At 36.4% G+C, this 24219-nt stretch overlaps 1 protein-coding gene across 1 annotated transcript in view; it reads left to right on the top strand.

The window, feature by feature from the left end:
* Positions 1-24219, top strand: part of LOC149568040 (putative membrane protein At3g27390) — a 133484-nt gene that overhangs the window by 85179 nt on the left and 24086 nt on the right. The window contains exons 5-9 of the mRNA XM_089821044.1: positions 10528-10816; positions 10981-11083; positions 11268-11450; positions 11547-11753; positions 11866-12109. Of these exons, the coding sequence (XP_089677170.1) occupies positions 10528-10816; positions 10981-11083; positions 11268-11450; positions 11547-11753; positions 11866-12109 (1026 nt within the window). The remainder of the gene's footprint in view (positions 1-10527; positions 10817-10980; positions 11084-11267; positions 11451-11546; positions 11754-11865; positions 12110-24219) is intronic.

The raw sequence follows: 24219 nt of genomic DNA, 5'->3' as shown, positions 1-24219 counted from the left end.
CTCCAGCCTTTGGACACTTGGAATGTTCGTGATCGCCAGGTCCGCACCATCTGCATAATAATTTCGGTGTGTTTGCCGCTGTACAATCCCGTGCAAAATGACCCCACAAATTACATGCCCGGCATTGAATGATTGGCCGTCCGTTTGCATCATACTGAGTTCGACTTCGGCTCCCATTATTATTGTTATTGGTTGCATTGTTGTTATTTTGCCCTCTGCTATTATTCCTGTATCCTCCAGATGTAGCACCGGCAGTATTCGTGTTTCCGCTACTACTCGACGGGAAAGCCTCCTGTGTGAGAAACACCTGCGGAGATCCTCTTGTCTTCATGTTAAAGGGACAGTCCTTTGTTGAATGGCCCATGATCTGACAGATGTCATAGAATTGGTTCTTCGGACACGATCCTTTAGTATGACCGTCGGTCTTACATTCCGTGCACCATAATTCACTACCTTTTGGCTCTTTCTGCATAGTTTTAAATTCCTTCATCATTCAAACCATATCCTTCTGTAAGGCACGAACCTTTTTGCTACTACCTTCGTCGTCGCTGCTATCATCTCCAGCAGATTCGTCATCATCAGAGTCAGAGGAGCTAGTTTTCTTCTTCTTTGTCTTCTGCGCACTTTCAAGGTCCAGTGCTCTGTTATAAGCATCGGCATATGATGACGGTGGCACGATTTTCATTTTCCTCCGCAACTTCGAGTGTAGGCCATCCACAAACCATCTTTTCTGCAATCCGTCCGCTGGCTTGCTTTCCATTTTGTGTACTAAGTCTTTTAATCTCCTGGCATAGACGCGGACAGTTTCGTGCTTCCCCTGCTTGGTATTGAAAATTTTCGCTACGATTTCATTATCATCCCGCAAAAGTTTAAATTCCGCCAAGAACTCCTTTTTAATGTTATCCCATGTATCCAGCTTCTGCGGATCCATATCTGAAAACCAATCAATCGCGACACCCCGTAGGGTTGCCGGAAATTGCCTGGCCCATTCGTCGGCATCTGTGATTCCATTTGCCCGCTAGATTGTCTCACATGTCTTACAATGTCGGAGAGGGTCGGCTGTACCATCGCCTTCAAATTTCGGTAATTTTTCTTTGGGTCCCGCCATAACTTTGGAGGTCTGCACTCCTACAGTGGTCGGCACTCCCACACCGGCAGTCGACACTCCCACACCGGCAGTCTGAACTCCCACACCGACAGTTTGTACTCCCACACCGGCGGACTAGTCTCCCACACCGGAGGTGTCGACAGCTGCAAACCTTGGTGAAGACGAAGGATCCTCCAAAATTGTTTCCTGCGGAAGTCTATCTTGGACGAAGAGGTCACTCCACGCTCGTGCTCCGTCGGCACTGCAAGCCGTGCGGGTTGATGCTCTCCCGTCTGAATTTTCTTCCCTCGGCGAACACAAATTCAAGAACTCCTCCCGTGCTTCTTCCACCAATTCCACCCGTTGCCGAGTCTCCTCCAACAATTCCTCCGCACTTCGGTTTCCGTCGGCAATCCTCTGAAATCTTCGTCGGCGTTCGGCTTGCTGTGCTAGAATTAAATTCTCTTGTGCAATACGGATTCCATCTTTTCCCTTCGCCTTATTCCGATCCTTGTTAAGCTGATTTGGCATTAATCTTCATTCCTCCCACCTTCCAGATTCATAAGGCAACGGCGCCAAATGTTTACCGTACAGGTAAAGAAGTCAACACATACAGACAATAATAGTAGAATAATATTTGCAATAGCAGATGATTAATGAATGATGATTTACAATGATCCCAGACGGGATATAAATACTACTGCCGAACCTTCCCGAAGGAGTCCGTCGGCCACAATTATTCTATCCGTTACAAACTATTTACGGCTACAGAATACAGAAACACCGCCGGACCGTCGACTACAGAATACAGAAACACCGCCGGACCGTCGACTACAGAATACAGAAACACCGCCGGACCGTCGGCTACAGAAACACCGCCGGACCGTCGGCTATAGAAACATCGCCGGACCGTCGGCTACAGGAACACCGCCGGACCGCCGGCTACAAAATACAAAATACCGCCGGAACCATCTAGTTGGCTAACAATGGATTCTAGGAAATCTACATAAGTAATGGAAATTACTTTATGAGACACGAACCTTCATTGTGAGATCTTTACCTCACAATGAAGATAAAAATATACATTGTGAGATCATCACCTCACAAGGATGTTCATATCACAGGTATAAGAAAATCAACATGGACTCCCTGGCGTGTTGTTGTCATGATATCTACCATGAGCCATATCAGAGGGTGGAATAAAAGCTTTCACCTCAAACTTCTTTTTCACAAAAAAGAACTCATTAGGCAAATATCAAGCTTTTGACCTCTTCGTTCAAGATTGCTTCTGTTGAACTATTAGACTCCCTTTGAATCTAATATCAGCTTTCATACCATATGGCAGCAAGCTATGTCTTTATTCTTTGGCCTACATCAAGCCCTTTTCTTGTATGCTACTTCATCCAACAAGTATCCATCTTATCTAGATTATCATGACCTAGATATCTGCATAAAGGCCTCTAGCCTACATACATGAAATTTTATCATATGAATCTTAGTCCTCTAACTGCTATAGTTTCCTGGTTACTAAGGAAACCATCTTGACATGGTCCACCCCCTTTGAACCAACATGATCAGTATCCTTGACAATCAATTGAAGAAAATCTCTAGGTGCTCCCTTTGTCACAAAAGGATACCCTATTCACATAGTCCCAATCATCAAAGATATCTTGTTCCAAGAGTTTTTGATTATCTAACATGATTCACATGTGGCTGAAGGTGCTAGAACCAAGACCACCTTGGACCTACTATCATAAGATCAAGTTCTAGACCAGACAGTTATATGTCTAACTTGAGATTTCAACAAAAACCTCCTTGCTGTTTGCTCCCTCTTATTGGGAGAGCCCTCTTGTCTTGACTTTTTTTTGTATTTCCTGATGCTACCATCACTTGCATAAATACCTTGGCAGCATTCCTAATGCTCTATTCTTCTTTTCTTGCAAGAATATCCCCTGGGACCAAGGAAAAGAACAAGAGCATAACAAGGAAGAGAATTCGTATAGCACATATAGGGATACTAATAAAAAACTAACTAAAAAACATTAAAAAAAATTGTACTCAAGAGAGAATACCTATCTCCCTATTCTAGATCAAATGCTCATCAAAATCCTTCCTAATGTTGTTTCTCATTTTCCCAAATCTTTCACCATACAATTATAATGCAGAGGATCTATCACAACAATTTTACATAGTCTAGCTCCTCCTTTACACAATTATGATGTCCAAGTTTATTTTCTTAACATCCATTTGTGTTTCGATAGTTTCCTCTCTTATTTCCTTGTTATGAACTGAAATTTATACTTCATGTCTACAACTAGTACAATTCTTTCTTTTTTCCAAATTGTATCTTGGCAAGCATTTGCTTCCGTTTATTTGTTAGATCTTTGAATCTTAGTCTATTTTGGAAGGGACACGATAGGAGAAATCAGGTCAAGCTTTAAGTTCTGGCTGACAACCACATCACTATTATAATCAAAATCATTACCATGCCCTATGACAGCTGCCATTTTTGGTCTTCAATGGTTCACAAGATTAATATTTGGACTTAAAAAAACTTTATTCCGCCCTTGAATATATTCATCATGCCAAATATTTTGTTGTTCAAACTCCATAGAAAAGGAAGCTCTTCCAAGCAGCTTCTCAATTACCAATTAGCAAGATTTTATTATTTTATCATAAGTCACCCATATTTAAGGGGGGACCCACAAGCACAATAGTTAGCATCAATCCCTAGTAGAGTAAGAAACATCAAACTTCTTCACAATCTTCTTTTCTATAATGAGAAATGCATCCTCAATATTGTCTCCACGATGCGTGCCAGAGCCTCTGAGGTCAAATATTTGGACTTAAAAAAAACTTTATTCCACCCTCGAATATATTCATCATGGCAAATTTTTTTTTGTTTGAACTCCATAGAAAAGGAAGCTATTCAAAGCAGCTTCTCAATTACCAATTAGTAACATTTTATTATTTTATCATAAGTCACCCATATTTAAGGGGGGACCCATGAGCATAGTAGTTAATATCAATCCCTGGTAGATTAAGAAACGTCCAACTTCTCCACAATCTTCTTTCCTATAATGAGAAATGCATCCTCAATATTGCCTCCAAGATGTGTGCCAAAGCCTTTGAGATCAAATATTATTTCTTTGCTTATAAGATTTCATAAATATGAGGCGGATCAATTCTCCTGCATCAATTCTTTTGTCAATTTTATCTATTGCTCATAGAGAATTTGAAGAGAGAATCTCCGTCATTCCAGATGCTACAATCCTTGAACGACAAATTATAGTTTGTATGCTGCACGATTGTGGGTCCACCTCAATCGCAGTTATGAATGTTGGGGTATCAGCTTCCTTGCAAATTAGTTTTCTACGAGTCCAACTGCAAGCTTGAGACGCTCAATATCAGTTTTCAAATCTTAATGATAGTGTTTAACCCCCTTTGAAAGAGCACTAGTGTGATTAACCAATCTCTACTAAATATTGCCTTGCTTGTGGTCAAGAAGTACACATGTAGATAATGTGAGAAATGATTTATCTCACATCTTGATATAAAAATTCATATCCTCTTCTATGGGTTTTGCCATATATAGTAGTTTGATTAACATGCATGAGTAAGAGTATTAAAACACCACCACCTTTCCTTGTCTTAATAAGGAGTTCAGATGTTTAATGATATGTTTGCTGCACTTGGAAATACAGAGCAAGCCTGCAGCTTGTATTAATAGAAAGCCCCTTTGCCCATGCCATGGAAAGAATCTGGCAATTATTGCACACTTCAATGACTTCAGAAAGTTCTATTATGCAAGTATATGGAAGTAGTGTGATATGGTTTGATAGTACTATGCACAAGGACTCCTGCACATAATGAATGCACTATCAACCACAGGTCTCCCAAGATCTCTAGCAATAAATCGTTAAGATAAAGACGAGAGATGTTTGAATATTTTTCCTCTACGATGTGAAGTTTGACATTTATGTAGATTCTATCGGAATATTTGAATCTTCAACAACTCCAGCTATCTCAGAGAGCTGTTGATCTCCAACTTCAGAAATCATTTATATTGCCGCTTTGGTTCCTGTTTGATAAAAAAATCAGGAAGAGAATATGTTGTCTGGAAAGAATGTGGGGACTTGTTGTCTGCAAGTTCTTGCACAGACCCTCCTACAATTCCTTATTTTGCTCTCGTTATACTGTAATCCTCCAACTGAATCGGACTACCCTCTTTGCTTGATATCTTACTGAATCTCTGCACCTTAATTTTACCATGTAGTGGCTCCTTCAAACTTTTGTTTGATCTTCAACGATTGTAAGATTTTCTTTCAATGGACAAATTAAATTTTCCCTATATCGATCTGCTATGCTACCATGTAGAAAATTTCAGAATATGTATCTTTTAATATACTTAGAGGGAGACTCAATCTTCCTACATATATGTAGGTGGAGCCCCGTAACCAAGGGACACCACTTTTCATTATGGTATAATTACAATTATATAATATAATATAAAAATAATATAATAATTATATAATATAATAATTATTAATATACTATAATTATTATTATATAATATAGTTATTATCAATATAATAATTATATTTTCTATTTCATAGTATAATTATTGTTAATACAATAATTATATTATCACAACCTTAATGTTATTTATGTTGACCTGAAGGAATCCGACCATAGCTACAATTAAATCAACACTCCCTCTTAGCTAGGGAGGAATCCTTGATAATTTCTAATTTGTCACCTTGACACTAATTTTGAACATAATTAACCTGAGATTTTTGTTTTGAAATCACATCAACGGAAAGTGAGATTGGAGTGCACTTTTTGGTTATCCTGGTTTTGTAATAGGCAAGGTGAGAGCATATGATGAAAGGAATTACATATCAAATTAAATTGCAGCAGTTGAAAGTAAAGCACTAGGAAGTAAACTAGCCAATACCACTTATTGAGTGCATATGCAATAATGGAAATGAAAATTACATCTCTCACTTATTCAGCAGTGAGTGAATACAAATATTCCACTTATTTAGTGGAATACAAAGGGGCGTTTCCACTTATTCTGAGGGGAAGCTTAAGGCCACTTCCGTATATTCAGCAGGAAAGTTTAAAACAAAATAATCACTTACTCAGTGGGAAAGTTTAAAACAAAATATTCACTTATTTAGTGGGGTAAGACATTAACAATATTAAATTTTAAATCCACCGGTGGTAATACTATCCAATCTTTGCATTATAAAATGCATAGAAATAGTAGCTTTTGGGAGTATGACCATCTAAAGCATTACAAGATTAGTTCATATGCATCATAACAACGAAATAAGAGGACTCTCTGCTGATATAAAGTGTTGATGATAATAGAAACTATTGTAATGCCCCAAAATGTTTTCAAACATCATGAACCCAACAACCCAACTATGAATTTGTAAAGAACCCCAACTGGTTCTAACTTTAAGAAACACCAAATTGCTTTACTTTTTTAGATGTTTAACATTTTGTCAAACACTTTGCATGGAACTTCTATCTTGCTGTCCTTTATTTTCAGATTGTTTTTTCTTGCCTGAAATGGTTTAAACTTTTAAATTATGTTCAAATGCCTGAAAAATAACTCAATAATTGTAAGCAAAGAACAACAGGCACTTTGCATGAAACTTCTATCTTGCTGTCCTTTATTTTCAGATTGTATTTTCTTTCTTGAAATGGTTTTAACTTTTAAATGATGTTCAAATGCCTGAAAAATAACTCAATAATTGTAAGCAAAGAACAAGGGGCAATGACACGTGCTCTTGATCATCTCAAATATATATATCAGAATTTTTACCTGTTAATGTATACTTACAGCCAAGAAACATCTTAACAAGCACTTGGCATGAAATAACACTATATTTAATTCTGCACATTTAGTGAACCTGGGAATGCAAATTGCAAATGCTGATGTCTCCCAAATAGTTCGTAGCAACCATGAATGAATATTAAGAAATATGGCAGCTACAGATCATTCCAATAGATAGCCTCAAACACTGCAATAAATCTGATAATTCTAAGGTGCATATGAATGGCAATCAAATGAAATGCTGACCCAGGTATGTCTAAATCTGCCTGAGGAATAGATTGCAGCCTTCACAAAAAAACTCATGCTGATAATCTTAGACTCCAAAGCTACCTCAGCTAGTTGCAGCGATTTTGCTTCAAACCCCAACATCCAATCACAAATAATTTCCAGAATTCCTCCTTAATCAATATCTTCAATTTCCAGCAGCAAATTCAAGCACAATTCATTGGCATGATGAAACCAATTCAAAGTGCAAAGTCTGAAAATAATTTACAATTCTTTTAGCATCAAATTTCTCCAAAGTCCAAACCCTTGAAGAACTCCAAACTCACAAGTAAATGAGCAAATAGGATGAATATCCCTCTCTAAGAACTTGTTTTAACTTTTTATAATACTTCAATTCAAATGGTTTCATGTTTACACTTTTCACTTAACACATTTTGCTTTTGTTTCATTTAAAGTTACATAACTAATGTAACTTTTGTGTGCTTTTCCATATTTTTGACTTAGGCACCATTTAAAATAAAATTAAGTCACTTAAATAACTAATTGATGTGTCATGGCCTCATTGTTCTTTCAAATGATCATTAAGGTGACTTTATTAAATAACTTTATTATAAATTTTTCAATATCATTAATTATACCATTTTTAGTAATTCCTAAGTCAAACCATAGACTGTACTACAAATGGGGTTATGACTGGTCATCAGATGCCCTGCTAAAATTACTAAGTCCTCATAATCACTCGAAACAGAGGTAGTAGGAAACTGCAACTGATGACTTTCTGCACTGTACCATAACTTTCTTCAGTAGCCACTGCCAAATGTAGAAGTAAGTCTTTCAAATTGCTTTAAACAAAGTGCTAATATACCTGGAACTAGTTAGTATCCACTCTGCACCCCGAAGATGTCCCAAAATAGCAGGTAATAGTGAAACAATATGCCCTCTATGCAATTGACTAGCCCATGAGGTTTGCAGTAATGGACTAATCTTGTCATCTCAGAGTCACTCAGAAAAAGGGGATGTTACAAAATTGACAACTGGGTACCTTGAAAGAATAATAAAGAGAGCTGGAGCAGGTCTGATAGCAGTCTGTGATATGCTGCAACATATCTGGACAGCAAGATAGTCCTCCAGAAAGTCAGAAAAATGTCCTGCAATACACCTCAAAAAGCGCACTTCGATACAACTCAAAACAGTTCCAACTTGTACCTAATTTCATTGGAACAAAGATACAAAAATCTGGAAAGTTTTTCAGACATGCACATATCTGATACAGTGCTGGTATAGCAGGTACACCACCTCCAAATAACACCAACACTCACAGCAAACCCAGAATTTCACCTATAAGATGATTGATATTTGTTTGCAGACCTTATGTGCCTCACTAAGGGTGATAAATGCTTCAAAGATAGGAGCTTCAGCCTAAGGTTCTTATCCCAACCTCTAGGCCTGCTTCACAACCCACAATGGTGATGGTGCAACCTTAAACAGAATTATTCTCTGCGACCTGCAAGTATAATTACAATGATGATTCCAAGCAACAAATAAAGAACAAAGACTTATAAACTTATACTGTACTAAGAAACTGGAAAATGATGTACAACTTGGATCTAGGACAGTATAGCTCTAAGCAGAAAACTTCTCCAGTCACCATTCTATCATATTAAACTCCAGCAACTCTAGAACTGAAAGTAAGTGCACCAAAATTCGCACATTAAACACCTAGAATATTCTCATATCTATAAACCAAAACTGAAGCTTCAATTTGTAGCACACTAGTGATATCTGTATGAGACCACTCTAACCAGCTAGGTGGATTTTCATCCTGAAAGCTAGCTACTTATAGAGGGTTGGAAGAACTCAAGTTCTCTCAACAAAAAAAAAAATATCATTTTCTATTCTAAACTATCAAATAAGGTTCTCTCAAGAAATAACAAATATCATGATATTGTTATCAGGATCCAGCTGTGTAGTTTTTTGAGTCAAACTTGAAAGATGGGTTCAATGTTTACAAAATGTTTTTTGTGCATTTATAGAATTTGTGATATGCCTACTATGTGGGGCCAAGCCTTAGCATAGTAACTTGTCTCCTCAAACAACTAATGAATAATTGGTTAATTTTAAAACATTGATTAAAAACACATGATTGGCTTGTATAGGAGGTTATTTTCAGGGTGAGTTATTCATCTGCTCAGACAACTCAGAAGCTTGTACTTGGCGGGTTTTCGAAACTTGGATTGAACAATTATTGTGGTCAAATAATCTCTTGCAAATGAGAGATTTATCACAAAGGATAGGTCAATTTTTGATAAATCTACAAGATAGGAATGAACCTCCCGTATCTTTGGTGGATGGACTTTTCTGATAATTCGAGATGCCTCTACATAGGAGAATAGGTCTCCTAGCTATCAACTCATACAACACTTAAAATCTAGTGTAAGTTCACAATCTTTTTACCCCAACATAAGAAACAACACAACTGTGAGTTTATCGGAAAACAAAATAGGACTTTTAAATGGAGATTCAATCCTAGAGATCTAAGATTGAGTGTAGAATGATGGTCGCTCATATTGCATACCATTAGGCAACTTAATGAAGGCTGAAGATTTCCAAAAAATATACAGGATAAGGTTACAAATTGCGTCCTTGCCCAATTCACAGAGAACACCCATCCCTTTGAATGCAGGGAAAACCACCTATTCTACAACCTGTGCAATTCAGGAGACCTTTTTCACACAAGAAGAGGTCTCATAAGTAGAAAATTGTCAACTTATAAATCTAGGAAAGAAATATGTTTAACAAAAACAATGCTTTTATTTCAGTCATTTAACTGTGGGGACAATACATTGAAAAAGTTAAACAAGTTTCTGTACTGAATATACAGAGATGTACTACGTAGTTTCCTGTGACTTCTCAAAACTTTTGAGACTCTGATTCCCAGTGTTGTCCATGCATAAGCTTTCCCTGCTTAGATGTATTCCATTTATGGGTGTAGTTATTATTCTTATCAGATGAAAACATTGGCTAATTCCCCTGGCACCACCTTTGGCTGAGGAAACTTGCGCACTGTCCCAAAGCATTCAATGTCACTGTCAACTACTACCATTAACTGCATCTTTTGATTTGACATTATAAAGGTTGCTGATTTTCTGGTGTCATATCTAGCACAAAAATTAACGTGTATGCTCATGTGTGTGTGACTGTGCACATGCATGTGGGTATGTGTGTGACTGTGCATGTTATTAGATATTAAACTTTTATGATTTTGAGAGATCATTATATCATCTTTTCACTGTTCTTTGTTATGCCACTGATATGATGAAAAGAACATAGTCACTTTACTGATTATGCTTTTGGGATTTTGTTTAAGGTTGTTACAACTACCGGGTTGTGTGCTAGTAGGGCTGCTTGGTGTTGTTGTGGATGTGCCAATGATGTCGCTGATAGCACTGTTTAAAGCTCCTTACATGCTTTATAAAGGATGGAAAAGGTTACTGCATGATCTGATAGGGAGGGAGGGTCCCTTCTTGGAAACAGTTTGTGTGCCATTTGCAGGTCTTGCCATCTTTCTTTGGCCTCTGGTAGTGGTTGTTGCCTTAGTAAGTGCAATATTGTCGAGTTGGTTCCTTGGCCTTTATGCTGGAGTTGTTGTATACCAGGTATATATCTATTTTAATTGCCGACTATTGTTCATTCTATTATTCCATTAAGTAATCTGTATTCCCCTCATTTTGTTTGCTTTTAACTGCAACATTTATATTTTAACAATTGTGTTATTTTAAAATATTTCATACACTACACATATATCCTGTGGATGAATCAGGAATCCTCATTTTCTCTAGGACTAGCTTATGTTGTATCTTCTATAGCATTGTTCGATGAGTATACAAATGACGTTTTGTACTTGCGAGAAGGATCCTGCTTTCGTAAGTACTTTCAAGTTTGAATTTTCTTCTATTCATTAGCATTTGGAAAAGTTTATTTCCGTATTCAATGTCATTGTTTAACCTTTTTGATCTTTTGAAAGAGATTTGGTTTGAATGCATCCATGAAATCTGCGTATTTCCATATGCAAGATTGTTTGTTGTAATGGTTTTGTACTTTGGACAGCCAGGCTCAAGTACCGCCGCAACGCTGCCGCTTTGTCTGGAGGATTTTCAAGGCGTTATTCGCTTAATAAGGTTATAATGGATGAAAAGGACAGTTCTATAACCTTGGGTAATGAAAGGCGAGGCCCTCAGCGCACAAAGTCGTTGAAGAAGAGTATACAAGAACTAAATACTGTGCAGGAAAGTTGGGCCTGTTCCTTTATTTCCTCCTTTTGGTATATTATCTGACTTGTGTTTTCTAACTAAACAGTATTGTTTAAGTCGTATTGAATATGTTCAGTTTATTTTCAGATATGGGATCAGCTTTTTGAATCCTACAAATCGACTGGAATGGCCCTAGTTGATGATGATGTTGTCAAAGTTTCAGACATAGAGGAGTGGAATCGTACAGGGAAGTGCAGCATACTCACTACTGGGCTACCTGCTTACTGTATTTTGAAGAATCTTCTTCATTCTGTAAAATATAACTCAGCAGGATTTCTGTTATGTATGTAGAGATGCTCTCTTTATAACTGCATTTTCTCTGATTGGTAGCTTTATGTTAACATATAGCTTTCATGGACCAAATCATTCTGATTTCTGGTTGCCAAAATTAACAGCTGATGGAATTGAATTGACATCACTTAATCGACCTGAAGATCGAGTGTTTGAATGGTTCTTTGAACCATTACTGATTATAAAAGAGCAAATCATGGCTGAAAATTTACAGGAGAGTGAAGAACTCTACTTAGAGAAGTTGGTACTACTGAGTGGGATGTCAGACCGAATGAAAGCCTGGCAAAATGGAGGGGTATCTCCTGAGGATGATATAAGAAGAGCTGAATTGGAAGCATTAAGTAGAAGGTAATTTCTTCCACCTTCATTTGTTGTTTGTCAGTGTCATTTTATTTAGCTCTGATACAATATGAATGGTCTTTGGCTTGAACTTATGAAATTTTATGCGGCTTTGGTAGAAGCCTTAGGTAGGAGAATTTGTAAAGTTTCTACAAATTCTGTGTGATCAGACTGAGATAATAACTTCTATGATGCTTGCTGAAGATGATCTTTGTGATTCAGACTTGTATGAGGTAATGTCAATAATATAAATATTATTCTGAAATGTTTTTGTCTCTGCAAATATTTGTATAAGGCAGCATTGCTTAAAGGAGCAGACTGTATATAATTTGTGTGTCCTTTAACTATAACCACACCCTATATAAATACCGTAACCAAAGGGCATGTCCCTTGAAGGGACATGACCCTATCTAGGTCAGCCCACAACTGCATTCTCATAATCGGCACTCAAAGGAGGTATTGGTTAGTAAACAGATCTAACTAAGATCAGTTAAGGTTAATACTAAAACACATTTATCTCAAGAAGTCACCGATCATGCCTAGACAAGGAGCAATATATATATAAGCCTTCATAAGGTATTACATGAAAGATAAGATCTGTGCAATCTGCACAGTCAGATCAGTATGGTGATCAAAGTTACAGTTTTAACAGAATTGTGATATCATTTTCTGTAATTACCGAGGCCTTCTAACCGCTATGATCAACACTACAACTCCCATTGGGAATCAACTCTATACACCAATGTGCTGAGCCAGACCATATGGTGATGTTGGTGGAGTTTGTACGGTGATGAGGAATTTCCATATGATAGTGATGTCACTCCTTAAGACAAATACTGGTACCTCCATATGGTGATGCAACAACTCCTTCCTGTGTCCGTATGGTGATGAATAATGGCCAAGTGGAAGTTGTACAACAAGTAGTGAAGGCTGTTGTACATGGGTTGAGCCATACAGTGATGTACGATATCTCAATCTGGTAATGTGCGATACACATATGGTGCTGATGGTGACCATACGGTCACCTCTATACTTTGTAGCGTTGACTCCGCCTTCGCACTTGGAATTCCCAATGTCACCTCTATACTTCGTAGCATTGACTCCGCCTTCGCACTTGAAATTCCCAATATCGCCATAGATAGGCACTTATGATAAGAAGGTATTACACATTAAAATGCAGTAGAAATGGAGATAGTACCAAAACATAAGTCTGAAAAAATGAACAGGCCACAAAAAATGATATTAATTATGATAGTACTTCAGATTACAATAGTTTCAAACGTGAACAAAGCAGAATAGGGCGAGGAGTTGCTCCACTGAAACTGCAGAGTACCAAATAGGTAGGGTCTGATGGAGACCTAATTTTCACGAAAATTAAGACCTTCATTACTGAAATAATGTTAGCAATTCATGAAGGAGAATGTAGTAGCAACTACAAAAGAAAGAACGAATAGGAAGATTATTGAAGACATTGAAGTTAAAAGTGAAGATTAGAACTTTATCTGGTCATCTCACAGCTAAAATAGGGATCAAAATAAAGCAGGGGACTTTATTATGAGCCATTGATCACAGATTATATTTTGATAATAAAGATCGATCACTTCATTGAAAAGAAAACAATGACTCATATGTTTATGACAGTGATTTTATTAAAAGGAAGTGCAGTGGTTACCACAAGGTATTTCTGGCTAATGTCTATTCCATTAAAATAGTGAGTTGTCTAAGCGAAAGCACATAGCAGTGAATATGTGGCAATATGAACAACAAAATATGTTATATCTGGTGGACTTCTAATAATGTGAAAAGATCCTTATGAATCGATCCAAAACAAAGAAAGTAAAATAGATATGGAAATTATTCCTACATGGCTAAGTAAGTCCGGTTTTATCTAGCACCACTATTCTACAGATTATATGATATAATAGAGGAGCATTGATTCAAATGAGTTTGATGTTAGTAACAATGAAGGAGGAGAAGTTACGCAGACGAATGTTGATAGCCAGATTTGTAGTTGAGGAGTAATTGTAAGTTTTCCAAAAACATAGCTGGAGTGTGTATTCTCTGCGGTTACTCCAATATCATCAGGAACGACTATTGACATTCAGTACAAATAGGACTTTTCAAAGTCTGGGATATTAGTTTCATGATGATATGATTTCAGTGGTGCCTTCCATGTTAAATTTCTAACAGTGATATTCATACTGGTTTGAGAGTGCAGACCGCATATTAATCTTCTCTCCTTGTATACCATTTGAAAGCATTATATACATTACACTTGGCAAATAGGATGGGTGGCAATCCTTGGTAATAACCTTGTTATGCACTAACTATAACTATTTAGTTATGTTAGTTAATACATGTGCTATCTCCTTTTTGGGCGCCGATTTCTATAAGTGAAGTATGGGCCGACCTAGAGAGGGTCATGTCCCTTTAGGGACATGCCCTTTGGTCATAGTATAAGAGGTGGGTGTGATTGTAGTTTAAGGACACACAACACATTGAAGTCTGCTCCTTAAAACAATACTGCCCTAAGACAAAATACAGAAATAATATAAGCATTCCAGAATTATATTACTTCATTCAAACAAGACTGTGTATAGAAGATTATCTACAACAGACCTAGAAAGGTACAATATAAGTTTGATTCACCTAAGAATTTGCAGAAACTTTACATGGTATCAGAGCTCAAGTAGTTGAACATAGGCTCTACAAATTAAATAATCAGATTTGATATATATCTAGCATCATTCTCCTATCTTCAATGGCATACACAATCGAATTCGAGGACAGGTTTGATGGGAAAGAACACTTTGATGCTTGGAAGTTCAGAATCATGATGATTCTTGAAGAAAATGATGTAAAACAATATGTTGATTCAGCATCCAAACGACCTAGATTTGGAACCTCATAAATCTATCCGGAGTAAAGGAAATAGGAAAGCCATTCAGATCACATTAGATGGAGTGAAAAATGATATAGTACCCATGCTAACGAAACATCAAACAACATTTAATATGATGAAAGCATTACTAAATGCATATGAGGTTAACAATGCAACCAAAGTTCTCGCACTAAAAAGGCAATAAAATCACATACAAATAAAGAAAGGAGAATTGATGAATTCTTACTTCCTAAGGGTTGCCAACCTAAGAGATGAACTTGCAAGTATAGGAACCATCATTAATGACGCGGAACTAACACTGATGGCTATAGATGGATTACCAGATTCATGGGAAACATTCGAACAAGGAGTAAGTGCCAGAGATAATCTTCCTGACTTCAATAGACTTAAGGGAGACCATCTTCAGGAAGAATCCAGAAAACTTAAGAAAGGAGGAAAATTGAAAACGAAAGATGAAGAACTTCATGTTCTTAATGCAAATTCCTATAAAGGTAAAAGCAAGCATTTCAAGAAGAAAAGGGGTAATCAAAAGAATGACAAATCTAAGAAAGATCTATCCAAAATAAAATGCTTCAGATGCAAAAAGTTTGGACCCTACAAATCTAATTGCCTTGAGAGTTCTAAACAACAAGTGAATTGTACAAACATCACTAGGGAAGAAGATAACTATGATCTTGAGAATCGTGTATTGTATTCGGCACTATCAAATGAAGTCTCAAGTGAAGCATGGGTGATTGATAGTGGATTTTCTCGACATATTACAGGATACAAAGAAGCACTAGACTCTATATCGAAAAAGGTTAATGGCGAAGTCACCATTGGTGATAATTCAACACATTCCGTCAAAGGAATTGGAAATTGCACCTTGAAACTAAAGTCGGGTAGTTCTCTTCTTCTCAAAAGAGTACTCTATGTACCAAGAATAAAAAGGAATCTAATCTCGGTTACAACACTTGAAGATAATGGACATAATGTTGCATTCATGGATGGTAAAGTCATAACCTGGGCTAAGAACAACTCAATTAAGAAAGTAAAATTGTTTGGTCAAAGAAAAGGGTATTTGTATGAATTAAATTCAGAACCTAGTTGACCTATTCAAGCCTTAATTCATGGAGCTGCGGATATAAATGAAATATGGCAGAAGGTTGGGACATCTTGATGAAGGATTTGATACCACTCATGAAGGTACTGCTCTGAAACCACTCGATGAAGGTATGCTCTGATACCACTGACGAAGGGCCACACCACCATTACCAACTCATAACCAAGAATACAACAATATGAAGACAAAGAGAGATAAAATGCTTCCCAAGAAATTTTATTAAGCTTGAAAATCCTTAGCAATTACAATAACATTTCTGCAAGATCTCTCAAGATCCAATCCAAACCCAAGCTAGTCCAGATCCACACTTTGGTAGAAACCTCCAAGATCTCAACTTGTGCTCGCAAGCCACCAAGCAACTTCCTTGTTTCTAAACCACAACCACTAGTTCTTCTCACAAACTCTATCTAAGATCCAAGTGTAAACTGCCTCACATTCGGTGCTTTGTCTACACACTCACAAGTCCACCACAATCCTACTGTAAACTGCCTCACATTCGACGCTCTGTTCACAAACTTAGGAAAACTCACTCTTCACTTCCTCCTTCTCTTTCACACCTTGAAGCCTTCACACCTTCCAACTTTCACCTTGAAGCTTGACTTTACTAAGCTTTCACCTTCCACAGCTTCTACTTCTCGAGCTTCTCCTTCTCAAGCTTGATTAGAAATGCTTATATGCCTTGCTTAAATAGGCACTTACCACCCAATGCATGACTTATTCACAACCTTCTAGAATTCCTCCTACACAATGTCCACAACCTTCTACAACTTCCATGATCTTCTAGAATTACAACTAAGCACCATCATGTGGCCCAATTAGAAAATTACATTTGCTTTATGGATCACAATAAATATTAAATGCAAGATTTAAGAAACTTTCCACAAGCTTCTAAGATGCCACCTACACACCTCGATTAATGTAATGACAACTAATTTCTTATTTTTTATTTATGCCACCTTTGCACCTTGAAAATAGATATTCCTCTTTTCTCCCTTTTTTCCATTTTCTATTTTTGTCACTTTCTCTCTCCTCCATATATATATATATATATTTTTCGTTTTCTAAAAATAATTTCCCCATGCACGATGCTCTTGCATTACATCTAAATTTCAAAACTTCATCAACTATGGAGGAGATGGTTACTAGTTTACCTAAACTGAATAAAGATCACTCAAGCAAATGCAAAGGATGCGCTCTGGGTAAGAACACCAAAAGTCCATTTCATGATAGTCCTAGAAAAACTAACAATGTTTTGGAATTAATCCACTCAGATTTATGTGGAGCTATGTTTGCTCCTTCTCTTGGAGAATTTTGGTACTATATACTTTTTATAGATGACTTCTCTAGGAAAACTTGGATTTACTTCTTAAAATGCAAAGAATCAGAAGAAATTGTGAAGAGATTTAAAGAATTTAAAACCTTAATTGAAAACTTATCAGGGCATAAAATTAAAACTATTAGGATTGATAATGGGGGGGAATACACCTTAGATTTATTTAAAAGGTTTTGTAAAGAAACATGAATTAAGAGGGAGTATACCGTTCCTTATAACGTGCAACAAAATGGGTAGCAGAAAGGAAGAATAGAACAATTATAGAAGTTGCAAGAGCTATGATATTTGATCAAAATCTAGAATATTATCTTTGTGCAGAAGCCTCTTGTATTCCTATCTATATTCAAAACAAAAGTCCTCACTCCTACCTTAGAGATAAAACTCTGAAGAAGTCTTTACTAAGGTTAAACCCAATATAAGGCATCTTCGGATTTTTGGGTGCCCAGTTTTTATACATGTTCCAAAAGAAAAGAGAACTAAGTTAGAACCCTCTGGGAGGAAAGGTATTTTTTGTAGGGTATAGCGAAACATCTAAAGCATATAGGATTTTCATACCTGGTAAAAAAAAATTGAACTTAGTAGGGATGTAATTTTTGAAGAAGATTTAGCATTCAAAAGAGCCCTAAGTTTTGAAGAACCCTCTCCCTTACCTAGTTCTAAAAGAAATATTGAATCTGAGTCTCAGAGGGAAAACATTGAAGAAATTGAAGATGAAATTCAAAATCTCAATTGTGAAGAAACTCAAAATTCTAAGAAAAGACCACTTTGGGCCATTAAAACAATAGAGGAAGCACAAGACTTCGTTGCACCATTTGGAATAGTCAGAGAAAACAAAAGATCCAAAAGATTTTCTAGTTATACAACAAACATAAATGATTCGTCTAAATTAGAACCGACCAATGTTTCCGATGCTATTAAACATACAGCTTGGAAAGATGCTATGACAGAAGAATACCAATCTTTTATGAAGAATAATGTTTGGGAAATTGTTCCAAGACCCGAAGGAAAATCTGATGTTTCTTCCAAATGGATATTTAAAATAAAGCATGCTGCTAACAGTAGCATTGAAAAATATAAAGCCAGATTTGTAGCCAGGGGATTCTCTTAGAAAGAAGGAATTGATTATGAAGAAACCTTTGCTCTTGTTGTCAGATACACCTCTGTAAGAGCAGTCCTAGCGATTGTAACATCGAAAGGATTGAAAGTACATCAGATGGATGTAAAAACAACATTCTTGAATGGAAAGATTACAGAAGAGATATATTTGGAGCAACTTGAAGGTTTTGAAACTCATGATTCTAACATTTTTGTTTGTAGGCTCAAGAAAGCTCTCTATGGGCTTAAACAAGCTCCAAGGGCTTGGTATGAAAGAATTGATAAGTATCTCACCGGTTTAGGATTCTCCAAAAATGAAGTGGATCCAAATCTATATTATAAAAGGGATAAAGATGATATAGTAATTTTGACATTGTATGTTGATGATTTACTAATAACAGGTGATGATCATCTCATAGATCAATGCAAGAAAGATCTAATCAGAGAATTCGAGATGAAAGATTTGAGACTTCTTCATTACTTCCTAGGATTGGAAGTACGACAGAATTTTGACAACATTATACTTAATCAAGGGAAGTATACATTGGATATCTTGAAGAGATTTGGAATGTGGAACTGCAAGTCTATGTCTTCTCCAATGGAGACTAATCTACATAAACTTAAAAAAGCAACAACAGAATCACCTTCCCTAGATTCTACTCTCTATAGGTAGATGATGGGGTCATTTATGTACTTGGTAAATACAAGACTTGATATTTGCTATGCTGTTAATGCCTCAAGTTAGTTTATGTGTTAGTGAAAGGAGATTCACCTAGTTGCAGTCAAACACATAATGAGATATGTACAAGGCACTCTTAACCTTGGGCTCAAATATGGGAAAGTTGACTTGGATTTACATGGATTCACTGGCTTAGATTGGGGTGGAAGTGTTAAAGATAGAAAAAGTACTCCAGGATGTTGTTTCAGTTTAGGATCAGCAATGATATCTTGGATGTGTAGAAAACAGTCTTCAGTAGCACAAAGTTCCATAGAAGTTGAATACATTGAAGCAGCGATGACCTCTCGGGAAGCAGTTTGGCTTAGAAAGTTACTTGTGGGATTATTTGGTCAAGCCATGAATCCTACAATTATTCATTGTGATAATTAAAGTTCCATTAAGCTTTTGGTGAATCTAGTTTTTCATGACAGGTCCAAGTGTATCGAAATATTTTAACATTATGTAAGAGATATGGCAGACAGGAATACTGTAAATTAGAATACATTTGCACTGTAGATCAGACAACAGATATTCTCACCTAACCTCTCTCTAGAGTGAAGATAGACCACTTCAAAAAAAGACTTGGTATGGTTGAATTGTAATTCATTTGTATTCTTCAAATTATTAATAAAGTAGTTTTATTGTTAGGCTATTGACTATTATGGGCTCCACCATTTGTATTCATTATTTTAGAGGTGACGATCTCTGAGATAATGAACACTTGTATAAAAGACATTATGAGAGATGACGATCTATCAGATAATGTGTTGAATAATGGAGAACTATTATTAGATCTAGGTGAGTTCAAGATCATTTGTGACATAAACATTTTTATGCCTATGAATCACAACTTGAACAAAGGAAGAATTTATTCTTCAGAGTTTATCCTGTGTTCTGGTAGATCTTAACTTAGGATCAAGTTGTGATATAGGATTGCCAGTACCTATGAGTCACAACTTGGATAATTGAAGAATTTAATCATTCTTCGGATTTTATCTTGTGTGTATTGCATTACATGCAATACTGACATCACTAATATAAGTGATAAGTCATATCACAAGATGGTTATATGACTCAGTATCATGTGTTCCATGATACCATTTGCTCAGAAGATTGAGATAGATATAGAGTATCAATCTATGCTTATTCATCATAATTGATGATGCTAGATATGTTATCTCTCAGTATGATTATCAAGTTAAGAGGGAGTGTTAAATTTCTAACAGTGATATTCTTACTAGTCTGAGAGTGCAAACCACACATTAATCTTCTCTCCTTATATACTATTCGAAAGCATTATATACATACACTTGGCAAATGGGATGGACGACAATCCTTGGCTTATGCACTAACTATAACTATTTAGTTATGTTAGTTAATACATTTGCTATCTTCTTTTTGGGTGCCAATTTCTATAAGTAAAGTATGGCCGACCTAGAAAGGGTCATGTCCCTTTAAGGGACATGCCCTTTGCTCATGGTATAAGGGGTGGGTGTGATTGTAGTTTAAGGACACACAACACATTGAAGTCTGCTCCTTAAAACAATACTGCTCTAAGACAAAATGCAAAATTAATACAATCATTCTAGAATTATATTACTTCATTCAAACAAGATTGTTTATAGAAGATTATTTGCAGCAGACCTAGAAAGGTACAATATAAGTTTGATTCATTTGAGAATTTGCAGAAACTTTACATTCCATATACATGCGATGCTGTCTTGAGAAGAAAAGGGTTCATATATATGTCAATCAATCTCCTGTGCTCGCTCTTCCATTATTGGCGGTTCTTGTCTATGTTGTCACCCAAGCACACTCCAAAGACCTTTGAATGATATTCTCTCATCTCTTAGCAACTAGAGCTCCTGTGCCATTTGGTTTGCAATTTCAGTTCTACCATGGCTCTTCGTCATCCACGTCAAACAATCAATTTATAAGGAAATCCCTGTCAGCATTTCCATTCAATCTTTGACTTTGTCTCTTGATTATAAGACAAGTTTGGGAATCATCTTTTGGATTCCATTAATGGTATTAGCGTGATTCAAAGTTGAGCTTGTGCGACAAGAATTATCATCATAGGAGCCAAGCACAAAAAGAGTTTACATGAAGTCCTCAAAGGAAGAAAGCCATCGAATGGCGTCAAGGCAAGTGGCAAGAAGCCTCGCATGACAAAGAAGCCAAGTTCAACAAATATATGCCTCCAAACACCACCCGTCTCATTCATGATTATGCTTGAGTTCAAAAGGATAATTTCAAACCAGGTATATTAGTTTTGATACCTTTAACAAGAATCATTATGAAGCGGTCAATTATATGAAGCAGTGTGATGATTACAAACTAATGCCCGATTATACTTCGTAAGTTTGTAATCGTTAATTACACGTAAGTTTGTAATCGTTAATTACAAACTAACACTCACACTACATGAAGCGGTGCTATTAAAAGAAGATATATGTCTTGAAAAGACATGCCTATATACAAGTATATTGTATAAAGGATAAATCATTTAGACAAGAAAACAAGACATTCGACAAGAAGAAATATTCTTATATCTATTGGTATGGAGGGATAAGGAGTAAAAGAGATGATTTTGTAATATAAATTTATTTATTATATTTTAATGATAAATAAAAGCCTTTTTTGCTTTTTGTTTATTTAAAAGGCATGGGGATTTAGACTGTAGTTGATTCGTCCTTTATAATCATCTTTAAATTCTATAAACAATTCAAATATCAGATAAGTGGACATGGTCATTTAGAATCTTAAATGTGATCATCATAGATATAATGAAATATCAAATTGTTTCTGATTTTGCATCCAGTTTGTCTCCCTACCATAGGAGTTAAAGTTCAATCGGGACTAATTTAAGATTGCATATATATATATATATATATTTGATCTATTACATCTTGATTATTAAATTGTTGACAGTATAAGTGCATAGAACTTTATAAAATTGTATGTGAAAATCTTCATTGTAGTTGACTCTGTTTCCTAAATAAGCGAAGGCATTGGTCTTTTGAATTATTGAACTATTATTATTGGGTTTATATTTGAAGTCATAAAATCTATATCTTCTGTCCTACAAGCATCAAACCAATTGTTAATAACCATATACAAAACATTCAATTATTTCAAGCAAGCATTCAACTTTATTCTAATCAATTCCAAGGATTTTGCCAACCGGAGAACTTGCAAAGCTTAAATTCTCTATAGAAAGGCTTTGGATCAAGCGATTAGGTTTGGAGTGAAGGTTTATTCACCTAGGTGTAGTGAAGCTTGAAGTGTAGGACAATTGAAGTCATGCCCGTTCATTGGCTAGAATTGTTGTGGAATCTTGTTGGAGAATTGGCAAGCTCTTGGATTTCCAATCTGTGGTTTTGGGAATCAACAGGGTCTTTCACCTTCGAAATGGTGTACAACAAAAATCCAATTGGAATTTGCAATAGCAAGTTAAATATCAAAGTTTGCATACCTACAACTACAACTATCCTAACCTTATATATTGCTTCGGGTAACATTCTGAAGGATTACAAAAAGTGTCCACATGGCCAATATGCTACCACTAGTAACATAAAAGGGCCTAAAGGATAATAATTATAATATTGGGGCCATCAAACCTTAAGTATTAATTTTATAATTATTATACTATTCGGGAGATTACTGTTCTATCCACTTAGAGATTGCTTGGCCTCATTTAATTGCAAACTCGATTTTGGGATTCTAGCTAAGGGTGGGTCATGAATCTCACCTGTGATTATCTTCAATTTTGAGTTATGTACCAAATAGATTTTATCATAGTAGTAAATGACATCATCAACCACATTTTACTTGTCATCGTGTATGTAACCATCCATTAATTGTCTTGCAAAGATGTTCTTGGAATAGTCAACCAACAAATGAGCCTTTCAAACATTCAAAGTTTGAAAAAATGTGCCCAAGGTAGATACCTTGGGTACAGTGTTGGCTGCCCTCTTCTTTGCATCTTAGTGTTGAAATGAGATGCTTAAATCATATCTTGTCTAAGAATGGCCTCTATCTTCTTCACTGAAATTCCCCTTGGTCCTGTATTTGACATCCCTTTTAGTGCCAACTTCTTGCTGTGCACCTCAAATGAAAACTCCATCCTTTTGAAACCTAGTGTGTACTAGTGAAGGGTCTTCATCTATTCAATGTTGAGTATGACATCTGTCTCATCTAGGTCTAACACAAAGAAATTATCTATCACTCTGTAGTTTCCCATGATAATGCTCAACTGAGGAATCATGTGCGTGCAGGGTAGTATAGTTCCTGCCACCACCTTGACCTCAAATCCCCAATGCTCCACCATGTGTGAAGCCCTTTAGCGACTAGTGATGAACTGATGAAATTGAGTGTGGTTCCACTATCAAACATGATTGTGACTTGTTCCTTGTGAAGTGTGACACAAACCTAAAATATACTGCTTTTCAAAGTTGCAAAAAGTGTAGTAACTTTTGTACAAGTGTGGCAATTTTTTTTGCGTGATTATTGTCTTCCTCGTGCGGTATCTTACTTTCTTCCTCATCATCAAGTAACATTTGAACATGGCAAACCTTTCCTTTGTTGAGACAGTGGTGGCCTAGCCTCCAAGGTTCATTCCAAGTGAAACAAAGCTTCCTCCTTCAGACCTTTGGAGTTCTTGACAGGGGGCTCATCCAATGATGGCTTCTACTGAGTCGTCTCCTTGTCTTTGTGCTCGAGGGGGTGGTAATGGGGAATGCGTGTAATTCTTGGAAAAAAATGTTGCCGCATCTCGTGCTTTCTTATCTACTTTGGTGAGCGTGTTGGGGTTGAACCCTCTCACCCAACCTTTCAGAGGTTCCCTCAACCAATCCATGAGCAATATAATCTGATGCCTCTTTGAGATATTTGTCACCAACACAAACTCTAGAATTTCATAGTATAACTGTTGAGTAATCTGGTCTTCTTCAACTACACCAACTCCTTA

This window comes from Cupressus sempervirens, chromosome 3, assembly GCF_028749045.1.
Source record: "Cupressus sempervirens isolate cs-2001-9-10 chromosome 3, ASM2874904v1, whole genome shotgun sequence".
Lineage (NCBI taxonomy): Eukaryota > Viridiplantae > Streptophyta > Pinopsida > Cupressales > Cupressaceae > Cupressus > Cupressus sempervirens.
The sequence above is the reverse complement of the archived record's forward strand: the minus strand, read 5'-3'. Positions and strand labels throughout refer to the sequence as shown.